Source organism: Panthera tigris, chromosome A1 (assembly GCF_018350195.1).
Source record: "Panthera tigris isolate Pti1 chromosome A1, P.tigris_Pti1_mat1.1, whole genome shotgun sequence".
NCBI classification, from domain to species: domain Eukaryota; kingdom Metazoa; phylum Chordata; class Mammalia; order Carnivora; family Felidae; genus Panthera; species Panthera tigris.
The window spans coordinates 25,556,733-25,575,849 of record NC_056660.1 but is presented as its reverse complement, the minus strand read 5'-3'; the positions used below and the strand labels follow the sequence as shown (position 1 = coordinate 25,575,849).

The window sequence follows — 19,117 nt, the reverse complement described above, 5'->3', positions numbered from 1 at the left end:
CTCTTTGATCCGAATGCTGTCCATGCCCAACTAGGCATATCTGGATTTAAAAACTCGCCTCCTAAAAGCAGTTCCTTATAAAGTTAAACATACGCTTCTTATAAAGTTATACATATGGTTATCCTATGACAAATCAATCCCACTCTCAGGTATTTACCCGAGTCAAAAAAAAAAAAAAAAAGTCTAAACAAAACAAAGACCTGTACATCAATGTTTACAAAAGCTTTACTCATAATTGCCAAATACTGGTAACATCCCAATGTCCCTCAGTTGAGAAGTAAATGAACAAATTGTGGTACATCCATATAGTGGAACAGCACAGCAACAGAAAGGGACGAACCACTACCACATACAACAATATAAATGAATCTCAAAGGCACTGTGCTAATAAGCAAGAGTCAGACTCAAAAAGTCACACACCGTATGATTCCATCGACACGATATTCTGCAAAGGCACAAACACATCAACGGGAAACGTATCAGTGGTTGTCAGGGGCTAGAGCTGGGCTAGAAGTTGACCACATCGGGCATGAGGGGATGTGGGGGGATAATGGAATAGTTCTATACCTTGACTGCGGTGGTGATCACGCGACTACATACATCTGTCAGAACTATGCATTAAAAAGGATGAATTTCACTGTGTAGACAACATACCTTAAAATAAAGGGGGAGGAGAGGTGAGCGGGCACTATACCTCCTATAAGAAGTTTTGTAAAACAAATTAGTAACCCTGCCTGCCTTCCAAAGATTCCAAGTACACCTTAACCAGTCATTATTATCCCTACATGGCTAAAATTCAGCCTTTACTTGCCTGTGGTCTCATGGCCACCTCACATATATTTATCTTAGAGCTCATATTAGGTTAAGAGTCTGAAAGGCAAGTGTCTACTGCTTTAAGTTTTTGGTGACCTCAGCCACATACAATGTTTGCCTTTTGAAATACTGAATGTTTCTCTCTAATTTTTAAGCTAACCAATTGTCAAGAAGTTAGTCAAACATACGTTAACATAAATTCAAAGGGTACTAGGATTTCTTGCTACCATTAGAAAGTCAAACTAGCCTTCTACTAGGGATTTTACACAGGCTACCTAAGCTGGTTTTCATCTTCAAAGGCTAAAGCATTTTTTACACAAAACCACAAGGGGGCATAGTTCATATGCATGTGGGGAAGCTACGTTAGAAAAGAAATGCATTCAGACACACATCAATTTGGCTGGTCTAGTGATGGTCTGTCCTATGTGGTGAGAATTTAATGTTCAAAACCACAGCAGTTTAAGTACTATTAGCTATTATTACTGGCTTCCAACCACAATTATTAATCAGATCAACACATTTCTGCCCAATTTCTTTAGAAACGACAAAGGTACAAAAATAAATAAATAAAAATGACAAAGGTATGGTTTAAAACAGGAATTAAAAATATGAATCTCAGCAAAATTTCTACAAACACTTACTTGAATATACCATAAGAGAATTACACCCATAATAAAAACATTTTCCAGTCCCATAAACATATACCAACATTTACAAACATCCCTTAGATCTATGGCACCAGGAGGTAAAACAGCCACATATTTATATTTCTAAAGACTATAATTTAGTTTTTTTTAAAAAAAAGACACATATGCAAAGAAGTTCATTAATAGGATCATAAGGGACATCTGTATTAAAGTGGCAGACAGAAAAGAAGGACAAGATAGTCCTCTAGCCAGATGAGGGGGAAAAAAGCCCTCAAGAGGCAGGATTTAGCTGGTCTAAGGGCAAAACTCAAAGATAGAATAGGTAAGATTTTTCTAGAAGTAACCGCATGAGCAAAACTGAAGCTGAAAGGCCAGAAAACCTGTTTGGGAGACGCTTAGTAACAGGTCTAGCCGGGACAAAGAGCTCCTAGGAGCAAGAAATGTGGAAATAATCAGAAAATGCATGTTAAGCCCACATTACAGAATCCTGACTGCCACTTTTAAGGAGCTGTTTTTACTGGCATCTTTGTTGGCTAAACTAAATAAAATCAGTTTAACAAATTTATTGAAATTTTATTCTACATAGTCACCTATATAACCAAGAAATGTATGCCTATTGAACATCTAATTTTGCACAACAAGGAACAAATACTAAGAAAATGACCCAGCCTTCTCATCAGTTAAGTCAGTTCCTTGCAGAGAACACTTCAACTGTGTGATTTTCTTGAACAGCGCTCAGCACCTGAGCCAGAGCTGACATTTTTGCCAGGTGGCTACAACGAAGGATGAAGGAATAAGGAGCTGAGATATTAACCAGAGGAGCTGAAGCGAAGGGAAGACAGAGAGGATGATGGAAGAAGAAAGTAAAAGGGGTAAGGGATGGGAGGTCTCAACTAGTCCCAGACCAGGCAGAGGTAACAGAGCTGGACAGAATGGAGGTTATGATCAAAGAGGAGTATGCCCAGGGGAGCCTGGCTGGCTCAGTCAGTAGAGCATGTGACTCCTGATTTGGGGGTTGTGAGTTCAAGCCCTACATTGGGTGTAGAGATTACTTAAAAAAAAAAAAAAAAAAAAAAAAAACACTTTAAAAAAATTAGAAAAGAGGAGTATGCCCAACTTTAAGATTTTCAGGACAAAAAGTCCAGAGAATGACCACAAAAGAGGCTAAAATTGCATGCACAGAGGTGAAGGACACTGGAAATCCGAATATGAAAAGGTACTGAATGAACTATTACAATCTGAGTCTCAAAAAGTCAGGGGAATTCAAAGTATACACACTTCTGTTGGAGCATCAAATATGTCAAGGGCAGGTGGCAAAGGCAGCTGCAACCATCTTGTTGGGAATCACTGGGGAGGGTGTCAGAACTGCAGAGATCTGTGTAGACAGATGGCAGGAAACTCAAAGGAGAAGAGCGAAGGAGCAATCAATCACCTGTGTCCACATCAAGGAGCCCCTACATGTCACAAAATCAAATAATCACTTTTTGTTCTTGCTTTATCTGACCTTTCCACAGCAAACTACACTGTTACTACTAACCACATCTTCCTTCTTAAAATTCTCCTGTCCACTGGCTTCTGTGACATGTCATGTTCTTAGCTCTCTTCTACCTCTCTGGCTCTCAACTCAGCAGTCTTGTTGGTTTTTATCCTGTTAGGCTGCCTTCTCCTTTCACTCTGTCCTCTCTGTCCTCTCTGGGGAGAATGTCTTTACATTTGTAATTTCATGATTTAAAAATATCTATCTCCAGCCCAGTCCAGTCCAAGTCCCAATATCTACGCAACATCTTCAAGTAAGTATCTCAGAATCTCCTCATACTGAACAATGTCCAAAATCAGTATCTCCACACCCTCTTCCAGGATTCGCCTCTCAGATTCACCAAGTTCCTGTCAGGAACTTGGAAGTCTCCTCAAAACCTGTTTCCTCCTCTACCTCACATTCTATCACCAAATAGTGCCCATTTATCTCCCAAATGTTCTGTACCCACCTAGTTCTCTCTGTCTGTAACACTGCCATCTTCTAAGAGCTTCTGTCATCTCTTACCTATAGTCAAGTCCCTTGAACATGCCAGTCCATCTGGACACTACTCTCTGCCTCCCCTCATCTTTTCCTAGTTAGATCTGAGTTTAGCTCAACTTCCCTTTGTCAAGGAACACTGCACTCCTCCAGACTAGATTGAGGTCCTTCTCTTACAGGCTGAGAAGGAAGGAAGGATTGTGAGAGAGTAAAATAGCTAGACTTGTAGCAGAGGGTCAACGGAGGTGGTGACCATTAATAGTGGTCTAATATTCCCAAAGTTCATATAATGACTCCGTTTACACACTGACTACAGATAAGAGAACCAAAGCTGACAAATCAGAAACTCATCAGACTTTTCCTACTGAGTTAAGTGAACTCAAAACTTGAGAGATTCAACAACTAAGTTTACTTAGTTAACTTCTTAGTTGCTTTATAATCTTTTCTGACTAGCAGCCATTGCTACTCTCCTAAAAAGAATTAAACATTTATGAAAGGGGCTGGCACCACTGAGCTACACTAACTTGCAAATGATCAAAGTCAGGGCTAAGTAGTAAGGGGACTATGTTAGTGTTTTAGCAGTCAAGCCATTTCCACCCCATCTAGCAGGATACAATCTTCAACACTGGTAGCATCCGCTCCTGAAAAACTAAATATCAGACAGAAAGCGGAGTTAACTCCTCTTGCTTTACTATTCCTCTGTGTAAAATAATCAGAAAAACATTAAACCAGGTGATTAAAACGAAGAAGCAAAACAAAACAAAACAAAACAAAAACATATACTTGATAAAATGCTTCAAAATTCTTCACCAAGTCAAACTACATCATGGTCCTGACTACTTTGACAATGCAACTGGCTCCCTCATGCCAAGACTGGGTCTTCCTACTCTGCACCACTTAACAGGACTTCGATCAACAACAACAAAAAGAAATTCGATCAACAAGCATTTATCCTCCACATACGAAGCTCCAGGCACAGTGCGAAGTGCAGCAGAATCAAAGATGTCCAAGACTAGGGCCAACTATAATAGAAGGCAACACGCGCTACTGTGGTCGTATTACTAAGCTACGTATTCACAAACGAGGTAGCAGATAGTGCTTTACGTTACGGCAGGCCATGGACTGGCAGCCAGTCCACACACTGATGCCAGAGTATACGTCACTTCTGTCGCTCAGCAAAATGTTTAGATCAGCTGACATCATTTTCCTAGCAAGATTTTCTGAATAATAAAAGTGATGAATAAATTCACATTCTGGTACAAGTTCCTTAACTTGTTACAGACTAGCACTCTGGCAGCACCGAGATAAAGGAAATGAAGATTGAGAAAGAGTGACAAACCAAGTGACATTTAAGACAGTCTTTCAAGATAGTAAGATTCTGCTAAGGAGATAAAGAGAAAAAGGCATTCTAGTATACTCTCTCCAAGAGGCCTAAACTCCTTCGTTCGTGAGCCAAAGATGAGACTGAAATTCTATTAAATCCACCAAGTCCATGCTGAAGTTTAAAAGTGAGACAGTGAGCGCTGTATAGAGCATAAGATAACTCTGGGGTGTATTTCATTGGAACATTTAGTCACAACCTCACACCGTACCCAAGGCATGTATTAACCCATGGCTATACTCTACTTGCTTAAAGATTCAATTCTTCCGATTATCCCTTCACCCTCTCCATCTCTGCACACTATATTAATAACCGACACAACTACACACATCTACTAAATTCTATTTGCTCTCAGTTGGCTCTAAATCTTCATGTTTATGCGGGCTTCCCTCAGAATTACCTCTGAAGCTTTAACGGGCAGTAACTAACTTTTTCACCTAATAGTATAACGTCTGGCACAATACTACATGTAAGTGGATTTAAACTAAAAACTTAAGACCTGAAGGGAATTATGGTAAGTGAAATAAGTCAGAAAGAGAAAGACAAATACCATATGATCTCACTTATATGTGGAATCTGAAAAATTAAGCAAATTAAATAATAAACAAAAAGTTCCCTATACACATAGAGATAACAAACTGATGGTTGCCAGAGGGGAGGTGGGTGGAGGGATGGGTAAAATGAGTGAAGGGGAGTGGGAGATGCAGGCTTCCAAGTATGCAATGACTAAGTCACAGGGTTAAAAGGTACAGCACAGGAATATAGCCAATGGTACTGTAACGGCATTGCATGGCGACAGGTGGCAGCTACACTCTGGTGAGCAAAACATATAAACCTGTTTAATCACTACGCTGTACACCTGAAACTAATATAACATTGTATGTTAACTATGCTCAAATAAAAAAAAAAAAAAACCCAAAAACATGTATTTTAAGAAGTTTAAAAGCGCGACAGTGAGTGCTATATAAAGCGTAAGATAACTCTGGGGTGTGTTTCACTGGGACATTTACTCAACCTCACACTGTACTCAAGGCAGGTATTAACAAAATAATAAAACATGCCATGTCATGTTTTATTGTTTGCTGGGCATCTGATCAAGCTTATCTCACTCATATATCCAAGACTTTAAGGATGATGGTAGTGAAGATAACAAATACCTATAATTTGACTAACATTCTTTTTTTCATAAAGTACATAGTCTCAAATAATTCATTACACATAAAAATGTTGAATTTAAAAATAAACTAAAACCTTAAATTGAGCTGAACAAAGTAAAAATTTGACCCCCCTGTCAAAAGTTTCAAGTATCTTTCTTGACCTTAGAAGAGAACTATCCCCTTTTTCATCTCAGGCTCTCTTCATTTTTTAGTGCCAGAAAAACACTGTTTGACTTCAAAATGCGTCTGACCATTCTAAGAGTTCTGCCTTAGTTTCAGCTTCAGGATGATATTATAGTCCTTTCTGAGAAGACAATAAAACAGTGTCCCACTGGGGTTTTTCATAGAATATCCTAGCTAGACATCTAGTAAATGTTCTTCCTTAATAAGCATAAAGCCCTAAGTCACATGGCCAAATTTCTTAGACATTACTTAAAGGAAAGAATTCCTGGCCTTTTATAATTAAGGATAAACCCGTGTATCGTTGTTGTACTCCCTCTACTTAGCATGCTGCAGTCAGTCAACAAATTTTTGCTGGGAAAAAAAAAAAAAAATCAAAGGAAAAACACAGCAAAGCATTATATATTTTTTTAGTAAGAGTACCCACTCATTACTGCCTCAACATTGAACTTCTGACACAGGGGGCATGTAGTAGCTCCCCTCAAAGAGTAGACTACAGTCCCATTATGTAACCAGTCATTTACAAAGAACTCCTATTAGGTTTTCTAAAAACTTATTCAATAATAGCCTCATATAATATAGCTTACTGTCCTATCCCCTAGCACCAACATCATAAGGGAATTCAATGAATCAAAACTACCCTAATAAAATTGTAATGCTTATATTTGAAACATCAAGTAACAATCTCAAAGTCTCTGTATACCAACTCGGAAGAACAGCAAAATTAGTCAGTACTAGTCGTTTTCAGATGAATATTTGCAATGTTAAAAAACACCAAATTTCCTTTTTCAAATTACTCATTAGAGCCAGAATGGCCATTATTTGGAAGTACTCAGCCTTGACACAGAAGAAAAATTATGTCACTAGTTCTGAACTCTTGACTCACTTCCTTCTTTCTTCCCTCCATCTTGCAATCTCCTCTGGAGTGTCTAACTTGATCTTCTTCATACCAGGAGCATGCATCTAGGGAGAAAAAGCCTGATGAACATCAGGAAGCATATTGTACATGTTTGGGTTTTGGGTTTTTTTTAATCTTTTTTAATCTTTAAGCAGGCTGCACGCCCACGTGGGGCTTGAACTCACAACTCTGAGATCAAGAGTCGCACACTCTACCGGCTAAGCCAGCCAGGCCTCCTCATATTGTATGTTTCTGACTAAATTTCAATTATGGGGGATAATGGAGACTCTGTATTCAACATTAAATTTACTAGCAGAGACAAATTTAAAACTAAGTAAGCAGGTTTTATCCATCCATATTGTGACTTTCCCTTTAAAGAAAAAGGGATAATTTCTCATGTGTTCAGATTAGTGCAATTGATAAGGAAAAAAGGAGTAATGCAATTTTGGTTACAAAGTAGGTATGTCACCCATATCTCAACTAACATCATGTACCCAAATGAATGACCCATCACCCAAAATTGAGTGAGGTAGCTAAAGAAATAATGAATACACAGAACGATTTGAAGCAGCATGGCATAATAAAGCAAGCAAAGAATTTGTGATCAAGAAACTCAAGTGCAGAAATCAGTTCTAAAGCGCTCGGTAAATCCTTTTTTTTTTTTTTTTTTTTAATGTTAATTCTGGCCAATATTTATCTATTTCACATAGTGGTCTGTGAAGATAAAACTGAATAATACAGGGGCGCCTGGGTGGCTCAGTCGGTTAAGCGTCCGACTTCAGCTCAGGTCACGATCTCACTGTCCGTGGGTTCGAGCCCCGCGTCGGCCTCTGTGCTGACTGCTCAGAGCCTGAAGCCTGTTTTGGATTCTGTGCCTCCCTCTCTCTCTGACCTTCCCCCGTTCATGCTCTGTCTCTCTCTCTGTCTCAAAAATAAATAAATGTTAAAAAAAATTTAAAAAAAAAAACAACTGAATAATACAAAGTACTCCATGTTACTTATTACTAGGCTATGTAAATGAAGAGCTGTGAAGATAACAAATCAATGAATTAAAAAGAACGTGAATTTAAAAAAACAAAACAAAAATTCACACAAGAACTTACATTTCTCCAATGGAACTGGACAATCTTCTCATGTGCACTAAAAGAACAATCTACCTCAGGACACTGCAAGAGTTTAAAGAAAAAGACTATTCAATGTTTTCTATGTTAATTTTACCCTACTACTGCATATTCAAACATAATCTCACTGAGCTACATAGTTATCCCATCTATGTGGGATAGACAGCATCCCAAACTATGTCAATAGCAAAATAAAGAGCACTCCAAACCAGGTTGTATTTAAAAAGGAATGACATTCTCAAAGCAGATAGTACAGTAACACATATCATTTACTTCTCTACTTAGTATATACATGACATCGGCAATGTTATAAAATTTTCTTAACTCCTAAAGTTGAAGGCATTCCTATAAACTGAAAAAGAACCTTTCCAAATTAAGAGCATTTTTTTTTTAAAGTACTTAATAAGGTCCAGACCAACCTTAGAGAGTGATGGGCCATGGCAAATTACACAGTGTGATTAAATGGTCAAGGGCAGCCTTAAAGGGGAAAAAACACACAAAGGTACACAGAGCAACTGGGGTGAGGCCCAGCACTCTTACTAAGCAGAGGAGGTGAGCACACACAGTTGTCAGACCTCCTTTCTTTACTGCCATCTTGCCTCTTCCTGAAGCAGTAGGCTCCCCACCCTCCAACTGCAAATCCCAGGGTCCCTATCTCAATGCGTCAAGACATCAAATGACATTTCTATGAAAACTATAAACTTTTAAGGAAAAAAAGCTTGGAATTTCTACCAAGTATACTCATTTTGTTAAAGACACTTCAGGGCAACCAAGAAAAACCTACTTTTGTATGTTCAGACATGTGTTTATCATACTTCTCTTGATTTTTAAAACCACGATCACAGGTATCACAAAAACAGTGAAAAACTGGTTCCTTTCTTTTCTGCAAACAAAAACAAGCATTAGATTTTTGATAAAAAATGTTTACTCAATGATGAAAATATAACTATCCTCTCAGTAGGATGTACTTTCTCACATAATCCCTGTATGTGGGGAAAACTTCTGAATACGTTTCTAATGAAAGGATAATTCTGTTTTGTTTTCTATAGGAAATATATTAGGAAAAACAAGCATTATAAAAAAATTGTTAAATCTGAGTAGAATATAAACTGCGAGTAGATCAAATTGGTAATCTAATTAAGGGCACAGCATATGTCAAAATGGTCTAATCAATACTCATGGTAAAACAGCATTTTGGGGCACCTGGGTGGCTCAGTTGGTTAAACGTCTGACTTCAGCTCAGGTCATGATTTTGAGGTTCATGGGTTCGAGCCCTGCATCAGGTTCTGTGCTGACAACTCAGACCCTAGAGCCTGCTTCAGATTCTTTGTCTCCCTCCCTCTCTGCCCCTCCCCCACTCACACTCTAGCTCTCTGTCTCTCAAAGATGAATAAATGTTAAAAATAAAAAAAATTAAAAACAAAACAGCATTTCAACTTTTAGGAAAAACAACTATATCAGATTTTGTTTTAACCCCAAAAAAGAATCATTTAGTAAAGGTCAGTTACTTATTCCCAATTTGCTATTTTTATTCTTAAATTTAAAACAAAAAAATTGTTTACAATGAGACTAGGAAATGGCCTTCTATTGTTTAACATTGGGATTATGTTAATACACTTGTACAATATTTTGTTAATACTAGCTACACAGTTTTCACGTCGAAATGAGGAATCCTAATTTCATGCTGTAGACTTTATTCGACTCATTCTAAACTAATGACATTATTTGTTTTCCAGATTTTATTTTTAAGTAATCACCACACCCAACACGGGGTTCAAACTTACAACCCCAAGATCAAGAGTCACATCCTCTACCAACTGAGCCAGTCAGATGCCCTGACACTAATTAATGCACATCTTTAAAACAGACCAGATATATAAATTTCCTCAGAAAGCAGCCTATTTTAAGATTTGGTCCCTGAAGCATAACAAAGAGTTGATCCTGATTTTTAAAAAACAATAACTTTGTTCCTAAAAATGATAAATATCTACTACTGAAAAGAACTGAAGCAGTACAATGAATTAAGATAAACAAATAAATAAAGTAACAATAATAACACAAAAAAATCTTGCCTGAACAATTTCAGATATGACTTCAGGCACAGAGGATAAACTAAATATAAACTATTTTAAATTAACATTACATTTAATTTTAATTGATTTTGACACAAGAAGAAGAAACTGCTCTTTTTTCAATCACAGAAGTATTTTTTCCTAAAAGATCCCTGTGTCAAAAAGATAATGAAAAATAAAGAGTTTATGTCATTATAATTTGTTCTTAACTCCATACTTTCAATTTTATAAGAGAAAGTTTGGACTTCTGTTCTTCTCCCTAAATTCCATCCTTCCCCTTCCAATTTGCTAATATATAAATATTTAGTTCACCAAGGTTTAATAACATTTATATTTACTCATAATCACAATTCTGTTATGTTTATTTTTGAAAATATATTGAAATGAATTCAATGTTTTCTCTCTCTACAATTTCTCCATTTACTTCTCAAAAAGATTTTGCTTAAAGTTTTTACTTAAAGCTAAGATCTTTAAAGATCCTATTATAGCAAGGCCCCACTGTGTCAATAATGGATGCAAAACACTGAAACAGTTATGTTAGAAACGCAAGGCATGAAACAGTGACATAGGGACCGAAGTGTCCCATTCAAGAATATCTTTAAAAATACCTTTTTCTTCTGTTTTCTACTGGGAGGGAAGTTGACGTCAGTGAATTTTGCATCATATTTTCGTGGAAAATAAGAACGCTTAACTAAGAAACAAAAAGAAATCCATAAATATTTGCAACTATACAATTTTTTAAATTTTTATTTGCTCTATCATGTCACAAATACTTGGGCAGAAACTACCTCTTCTAGGAAGAAAAGTAGTTCAAACAAACTAACAAAGATTAAGACTAGTCTACCAAATAAATATGTTTCAAATGAACACATAATTGGTAAGATTAGATGTCCATACAATGTTTCAAAGGCATCAAAGAAAGGAATGGCTACTCTAACCTTGATGACATTTCTTGTTATTTGAAACATTAGAAATGTAAACAATACTATCCCAATACAGCTTTTCAGCATCAATTTTATACCAGGAAAACAACCTTGTGAAATACATTTTCTCTCAAATTCTTTCCTTTCTTATGGTTGTGATCCAGCTCTGAAACCCTGATCCTTCACCAAGATTACTTTGACAGCCTCCCAGACTGTCTTCCAGTTCCTAAGCCCTCTCTTCCAATAGACACTGTGCACTGACACCACCGAAAAATAATCCTCCAATGGTCACAAGCTTGCTGGAAAATCTACGAATGACTTCCCAGAATCCTTCAATGAGACGCCGGTATATTTTCTCATGCTACTCTTCCCCCATACCCTCCACTTACTCGGCTTCAGTCGCAACAGAAAGTGCAATCTTTAGAACTCGCCTTGTACTCACACCTCTTTGCCCCGACTTACAAAAGTATCTCTTCCAAAATCCTAGACAGCTTCCAAGACACTTCTTCCAAAAACTTTCCCCAACTTCCTCCACACTCTGAAATCACCTTTCATACGCCTCCAGCACAAGTCATGCTGTGTTGTGGTTATTATTTATGAACCCATCTCACCTGTCTTAGGACCGTCTTAGGCGCATTCATATTCCCAGCATTTGGCACACAGTAAAGGCTGATTTGGCATCAAGTTAGTGTAAAATAATCTTAGGCAGAGTTGAAGAAGGTTTTAAGTAAACAATCTCATGGCTTTAAATATGATCTGTATGCAGATGACACCCAAATTCACAGCTCTAGCCACAAATCTCCCCTGAAAGCACAAACTAGCAGCTTATTTGATATATCTTGTTGACACGTATTCCAAACTGAACTCCTGGTCTTTCTTCCAAATCTGTTCAATCCACATCTTTCTGCTTGGCTGGCAAAAAACTAAGTTATTCTTGTCTTGAGTTTACCTCACAGCCTGCAAATCGTGTTGGCCCAAACCTACCTTCCAAACAGATCCAGAATCCAACACTTCTCATCACCTCCCGAGCTCCGCCCTGGTCCAAGTCCCCAGTATCTCTCACTTGGATAACTGCAATAGCTTCCTAATTCATCTCCTTTTAAGTCAATTCCCATGAGTAGCCACATTAATCCTTCTAAAACATAAATTATGCCACTCCCCCGCACTACCCTTATCACAAGAGTAAAAAGTCAAAATCCCATTGTCTACAAGGCCCTAGCAGGTCTGTCCTCTTCCCCAGTCTTCTACAATTCCACCCCAGGATTGCTCACCTCTAGCCACAGTGGCTTCCATTCTGATCTATAGCACCTGCCTCAAGCTCTTTGCACTTGCAGTTCATTCTGCCTGCATCCGTATTCCCCCAGCAGCGGTCCCCATAGCTCTGATCACTCACCTCCTTGAAGTCTCTGCTCAAATGTCACCTTCATTATGACTGACACTGACAATTACACCAGAACTACCTATCACCTTCTTTGCTTTCTCTCTCTAGGTAGCACTCACTGTCTTCTAATACACACTGCTTTTTTTTTTTAATTCTGTCTCCACCAGGAAATGTTAAGCTACATAAAAATAAGGATTTTTCTATGTTTCGTTCACTGCTATATTCCCAGTTCCTCAGCGGCTAAACAGACTGAACAATCAGAGCAAACATTCCGGTCGAACAAATTGTAAGACCTTAACTGACCAGACCCCCAAGAGTGCAGGGCAGAATCAAAAGCAGAGAAAGGGAAAAGTGGGAAAGGGAAGAAGGGAAGAAGAAAAGTAAAGGGGCGGTAAGGAAAGGAGTAATAGCCTACCCGGAGTGTTCTGATATCCAGGAAAAACACCAGGAGACTGTCTCCAGTACCACGATGTAGAAGCCTGGAAATTCCAGGAAGGCTGGCCGTTGAGTTGAGGCTGAGAATCAAGGGGGGACTGGGCGTCGAAGGGAGGCTGCGCCCCGGGAAGAATCTGGGCGTCGAAGGGAGGAGGCGCCTCGGGGAGAGCCTGGGCTTCCTGGGGGTGCTGCTTCTCTGAGGAAGGCTCTGACCCTCGTACGGGAGGCGACGACGAAGGCGGTGGTGGCGGCGGCAGCATTGCCCAGAACATCCAGTTGTCGGACAGTGAAGCGGTGTCTCTCAGAGGCCCCAACGTGGGGGTCAGCTCGGATGCTGGAAGCCACCCGTTAGAAGTCACGAAATCACCAGCAGGCTCAGCCATGCCTCCAGCCAGGTAGGGAACCTAGCATGCGAATATGGAGCAAGCCTTATGCGTCACTTCCGGTCTCGTGAATTACAGGACTCTGCCAACCACGGGCTGCAACGTCATTGGTCGGCGCCGGAAAAACTTCCTGCCGTTTGCGGCGGATCCCGGGCTGCCTTTTGGGTAGGTTTGACGCTGCGTGGATAGGGTTGTAGGCTAGACCGGTGTCCGCCACCGCGGATGGCGAGGGATCTGATCGGGCCGGCGCTGCCCCCCGGCTTCAAGGCTCGCGGGACAGCAGAGGACGAGGAGCGAGACCCCAGCCCTGGTAAGCGGCCGGCGTGTACGCTGCCCGCCAGGCCTGTCCGCCCCTTTTCTGGCCCGGCCCCACTCTCGGAATTGAGATCTAAGGCCTGAAACGGTGGAGCAGTGGCAAGTGGGCGAGGAGGACCGGAGCTAACTTTGCTTCTCTAGCGGTAGCGGGGAGGTGGCGCTGGAACGGGGCGAGCGGGGGGGGGGGGGATGGTAATCATTGTAATGAAGATGTATTCCCATTTAACGGTTAACGGGCCGGACCCTGTGCCAAACGATCGATACACATTGTCATTTAATCCTCCTAGAAACCGTATGAAGTAAAGATGATCATTTCCATGTTATAAACGGGAACACTGAAGCCCAGGCTGTTGCCCGTATCACACGGCTGGTTAATCGTGGAGCCCAATTTAGAACACAGCCAGTGCTCCTAACCTCTGTGCCATATTGCCTTCTGACGAACAGTGCTCATGGCTCTTGCAGGGGATGCTTTGCTCCTTAGCCCCCGACCTGCCTTCCTAGCCTCTCCTCCTGTCATTGTACCTGACACACACAGCCCAGTATTGAACTAGTTTAATACTGCGCAGTTTCTAAATTCTCTAGGAGCTTTCTGGCCCCACTCTGCATTTTTTGACATACCTGACGAACTCCTACCCCATCCTCCGAGGCCCAGCTTCAGTGTCAGCGAAGGCTTCAGTGAAGCATTTCCAAACTCTCCCAAGCATTGTCACGCCCTCTTTTTCCCCCACAGGGTTTTCTTCCACTTAATTACATCATATATTTAATACACTTTTTTGAATAACTTGTCAGCATATCTGCTTACAGGTCTTCTAGCCTTAATACAGAGTGGGCACTTTGTATTTGCCAAATAAATGCTTTTTAGACTCTTCATGCATTTCTATCTTCTTTAATGTTTGCTCTACCTTTTAGTGAATACATGTTGCATTCCTTTTGAAATTTTTGGATCACTGGATATGTCTACATTCAGCTTTAGTACATACTGCTAAAATCAGTCTTTTGTTCATTTTTCCACTGATCTGTCTTTCCTTACTGGACTGTTGAGTTCTTTGTTGTTGTTTTTGTTGTTGAGTTCTTTATGTAGTCTGGACAAGTCGTTTTTTTCAGTTATGCATGTTGCAAATATCTCCTCTAATTCTGTGGCTTGCCTTTTCACTCTTCATTTGTATGTGTTGATGAACAGAAGTTTTTAATTTCAGTACATTCTGATTTTTAGTTTTTCTTCTTTTATGGTTACAGCTTTTTGTACCCTATTTAAGTAGTCTTTGCCTCTTCTGAGGTTACAGAATTATTCTCCTTTGTTTTATCCTGCAAGCATTACTGTTTTATCTTTCACGTTTATATTTGCAGTCCATCTGGAGTTGATACTTGTATATGGTGTGAGGTAGGGGTGAAGATTTATTTTTTTCCTCACAGGTTTCTAATTGATCCATCACCCTCCCTTCCATACTGCACTGTAATGTCACTTTCTTTGTAAATCATGTGACCACAAATGTGCATCTAGTTTTTTTCTTTTTCATTCTGGTAGAATACACATAACATTTACCATTTTAACCACCTTTAAGTGTACAGTTCATCACTAAGTACATTGACATTGTGCAACCATCACCACTATCCATTTCCAGAATGCTTTTCTTCTTGCAAAATTGAACTTCTGTACTCATTAAACAGTAAGTCCCTGTTCCCCTTCCCATTTCCCCCAGTTCCTGGAAGCCACCATTCTACTTTCTGTCTCTGTAAATTTAACTACTCTAGGTCTCTCAGATAAGTGGAATCATACAGTACCTATCTTCTTGTGACTGGCATTTTCACTTAACGTAATGTCTTTGGAGTTCATCCGTGTTGTAGCATGCACCAGAATTGCTCTCAGGTGGGGGATTCTTGAACCCAGTCTGATATCTGCCCTGTGTTCCTCACACTCAGCTACCCTCCTGAAAGAGATCGCTGAGTTTGGAAGAGGGAGTGAGCACACAGGTCTGAGATGGAACAAATTAACTTTACTCAAATACCTTGGAATATTGAATGCTGGGAAATGTCCCCTGAGATCATGTCATTAGAAAACTCGGGGAGAGGGGTGTGGAGATGTTTTCTCAAGACCAGTCCATGTACTCCAGATGCTGCCTTGTGGAAAACAGGTGGAGCCTTCGCTATTTTGACTCCAACTTCAGACTCTGCAATGACCATCACCTCCACGAATTTCAGCTGCATTTCTAATCACACACTGGAATCTGTTCTATCTCTGAAAACTTAAATTCAAGTTTCTTTCTCAGCAAGAACCCCTTATCATTCTCATTCAGTTATTCTTGTTAGACTTTGTTGTTGTTGTTGTTGTTGTTGTTGTTGTCGTTGTTGTCATTGTTGTTGTTTAACCTCATTGAGCTCTGCAGACCCTGCCTTCTATCCTTTTTGGCCTTCTCCTTTTAATTGCTTCTGCCCCTATTTGACGTAGACCTCACAGTCCATCAATTCATCCATTCTCTTGCAATGTTTTCAGCTGCCTTACCCATTCAGTATTCTGTTAAACTCATCTGGCAAAAACCCAGCTCTAGATCATTCCAAATGTTTACCTTCTCATGAGCCTACATCCAGCCTTCCAAATGCTGCTAGAAAAAACTTCACAGTTCCACAGGCTAATGTTACGAAAAATTACAGTCTCCTCCCTAATTGGGTTCTCAGCTGTGCCCAGCAGTCCTCGGACAGTTTCCCCATGCAGTTCTCTCCCTAATCTCAACCATGGTTTTTTAAAAGCCTCTTTTTCTTCCTCAGACTGTCTTTCCCTCTACTTCACTGGAAGAGTAAATGCCATCTTAAAAGAACTAACTCTATTTTCTGCACTATGCCTGAAAACTTCCCTGAATCTTCGCTCAGCTTTTTTGTCTTCCCTGTGATTACAATAGAAAAGGTGCACTACCTTCTTCTAAGGCTAGTCCTTTCATTTTTAATCTGAATCCCTTCCCTTATTTGTTTTGTGCACAAAACAGGAACAAATGAGATAAAAGTTCACAATAAGTAATAGCCAGCGAGTGCTGGGAAGATGTATAGTGTAAGAAAATATAAAATGTATACTTTTATAAAAATATAAAATAAAGTATAAAGTGTTGGCTAAGGGGTTCATTGAAACAGTTTATGCATAATTGCAACAATTATGACCAATTGTGACTTAAACAAGAAATTTCCTATAGTTGCAGGACCAGCTTTACCCCCTAATTATAAAAGCAGTAGCTCAGAGTCATCAGACAGTGATGAGGACAGTAGTTCATTGTACGAAGAAGGAAATCAAGAATCTGAAGAAGATGACACTGGTCCAAGTGCAAGGTCAGTCACTTAAATAAACCAAGCTTCAAACCTAGTATACTTTGGCTGGAACGGACAGTCAGGAATGCCATATCTGTATTTTTACAGCACAGGAAGAAATCGTTTCATATGGCATTTCGTCAGGAACTACACCTTCTAGAAGGAAATTTATTGTAGTAGATAGTTGTGGAGACATCTAGGATTTCAATTAAATTCTTATCTAAAAGATTTTTTTCTTAAGGTATTACTGAAGTGTCTAAATACATATTCTAGATGAGCCATAGGATTTCTTTTAGAAATTATTTATGCAGTGTACAGTTTTTGCTTAAGTAAATGAATGATTTCCTTCTAACTACCCTTCCTTGCCATGGGTCCATGTAAAGAAAAGTGGAATTTTTGTTTAGTATTGGGTAGCAAGGGTTTTTTGATGCGTTTTAAAGATAAGACAGAACTAGCAACTTAAAACCTTCCTGCATGAGATAAAAAGCTAGCGTCAAACTTTTTGCTCAAAAACATTCAGCAAGTAGACTCTTTGAAACCTCAGTAAAGTGGAATCTTTAACGCTATAGAAAATATAGAAAACTACTGCCATAGAAAATATGGCACTATTTTAGGCCAAAAATAAATTCCAGGAAAAGGTTGATATAAGATCAACTGTGGTGTCCATTTGTTCTCATTGGGCAAGATGAATTTATTGTTTCAGTGTTCATACAACTAGTTGGAGTTAATGCTTCCTTTAAAACTTAAAATTCTCCGTGAAAAAAATTTGTGTAACGTTGTACTACTGTGTTTTTAGAAAACAGAGGAGAACTCAGGATGATGACGATGATGATGAAGGGTTTTTTGGACCAGCTCTTCCTCCCGGATTTAAAAAGCAGGATGATTCTCCTCCCAGGTGACAATGTGTAGTGTTTCAGGCCAGTCTTTTCCAACTATTTCAGTAGGTGTTTGTTGATTCAATAAAGTGCTGTCCAAAGTTGTTTTTTAACTTACAGATTTATAGAACATTTGAAACGCATAGGGGAAAGTAACTGTTTCCTCTAACAAAAATGATTATTTACATGCCTATAAACACTTCTGTAGTTTATAAAAAACCTCCACATCCCTTAGTTGATGCTCACAAGAGTGCTCTGTGATAGACTGAGTGCAGCATTATCCCTCTTCGCCCTTTTCTTAAATAGATAAGGTTGCACACATAGTAAGCAGTAGGCCTGGGGCTGGAATCCTGGTATTTACCTTTAAAATTAGATGCTTTCTTAGTTATTTGGTGACAGAAAGAACAGTTCCTGTGTGCCACGTTAAACAATTTGACTAACTTCTCTGTACCTCAGAATTGCCATCTGAAAAATAGGATAACAACATGTACCTTTCAAAATTGTGATGATTGAGATTTCATATTTACATACATGCACATACGTGTGTGTGTGTGTGTGTGTGTGTGTGCGCGCGCGCCTCTTACATGATGCCTGGCCCCAGGTAAGCATATAGTAAGTTTTGATTCCTATCTTCTCAGAATTATAAAGTTTTTAATGCTGAATATGTAATTGCACACCACCTTGTTTATAATTCAGAGCACTGTTACCAGTATGCAAGAACAAGTCAAAAAGACTTTTGTATATTTTAATGTGTTTTTTTTATTTATTTTTGAGACAGAGAGAGAGCATGAGTGGGGGAGGGGCAGAGAGAGAAGGAGACACAGAATCCGAAGCAGGCTCCAGGCTCCGAACTGACAGCACAGAGCCCAGCGCAGGGCTCGAACTCACGAACTGCGTGATCGTGACCGAGCCGACGTCGGATGCTTAACAGACTGAGCCACCCAGGCGTCCCAACTATTATATATTTTATATTCAAACTTTGCAATCCTATCTATCAGCTCCAATTTTCATGTTAACTTTGGACCTTTTGGAAATAAGGCTAGACTCTCTGCTGCCTGATTTTGTATGCCACCAAGCCAAGAATAATCTTTAAAGGGTCATCTAAAAAACAAAGACCGGCATGCCTAAGAGACCCGTATACGGCCCTCAAAGCCTAAAATGTCCTCTCTGGCCTTTTACAGAAAATTTGCTAACCACTGGGTCATAACATTCCTTTCAAGAAAGCACATTG

General features: G+C 39.5%; 2 protein-coding genes across 6 annotated transcripts in view; one reads left to right on the top strand and one right to left on the bottom strand.

The window, feature by feature from the left end:
* Nucleotides 1-13,423, bottom strand: part of NUFIP1 (nuclear FMR1 interacting protein 1) — a 38,736-nt gene extending 25,313 nt beyond the window's left edge. The window contains exons 1-5 of the mRNA XM_007085377.3: nucleotides 13,003-13,423; nucleotides 10,892-10,974; nucleotides 8,996-9,094; nucleotides 8,194-8,256; nucleotides 7,079-7,155 (exon numbers count right to left, since the gene is read on the bottom strand). Coding sequence (XP_007085439.1) covers nucleotides 7,079-7,155; nucleotides 8,194-8,256; nucleotides 8,996-9,094; nucleotides 10,892-10,974; nucleotides 13,003-13,405 — 725 coding nt within the window. The 5' untranslated portion in view covers nucleotides 13,406-13,423. The remainder of the gene's footprint in view (nucleotides 1-7,078; nucleotides 7,156-8,193; nucleotides 8,257-8,995; nucleotides 9,095-10,891; nucleotides 10,975-13,002) is intronic.
* Nucleotides 13,303-19,117, top strand: part of GPALPP1 (GPALPP motifs containing 1) — a 35,030-nt gene continuing 29,215 nt past the window's right edge. For all 5 annotated transcript variants that reach the window (XR_006213381.1, XR_001510676.2, XR_006213377.1 and 2 more), the window contains exons 1-3: nucleotides 13,303-13,715; nucleotides 16,900-17,032; nucleotides 17,808-17,906. Coding sequence is in view for 2 of the 5 variants with exons in the window: in XM_015538982.2 (XP_015394468.2) it covers nucleotides 13,628-13,715; nucleotides 16,900-17,032; nucleotides 17,808-17,906 (320 nt within the window). In the remaining 3 variants the exon portion in view is untranslated. The remainder of the gene's footprint in view (nucleotides 13,716-16,899; nucleotides 17,033-17,807; nucleotides 17,907-19,117) is intronic.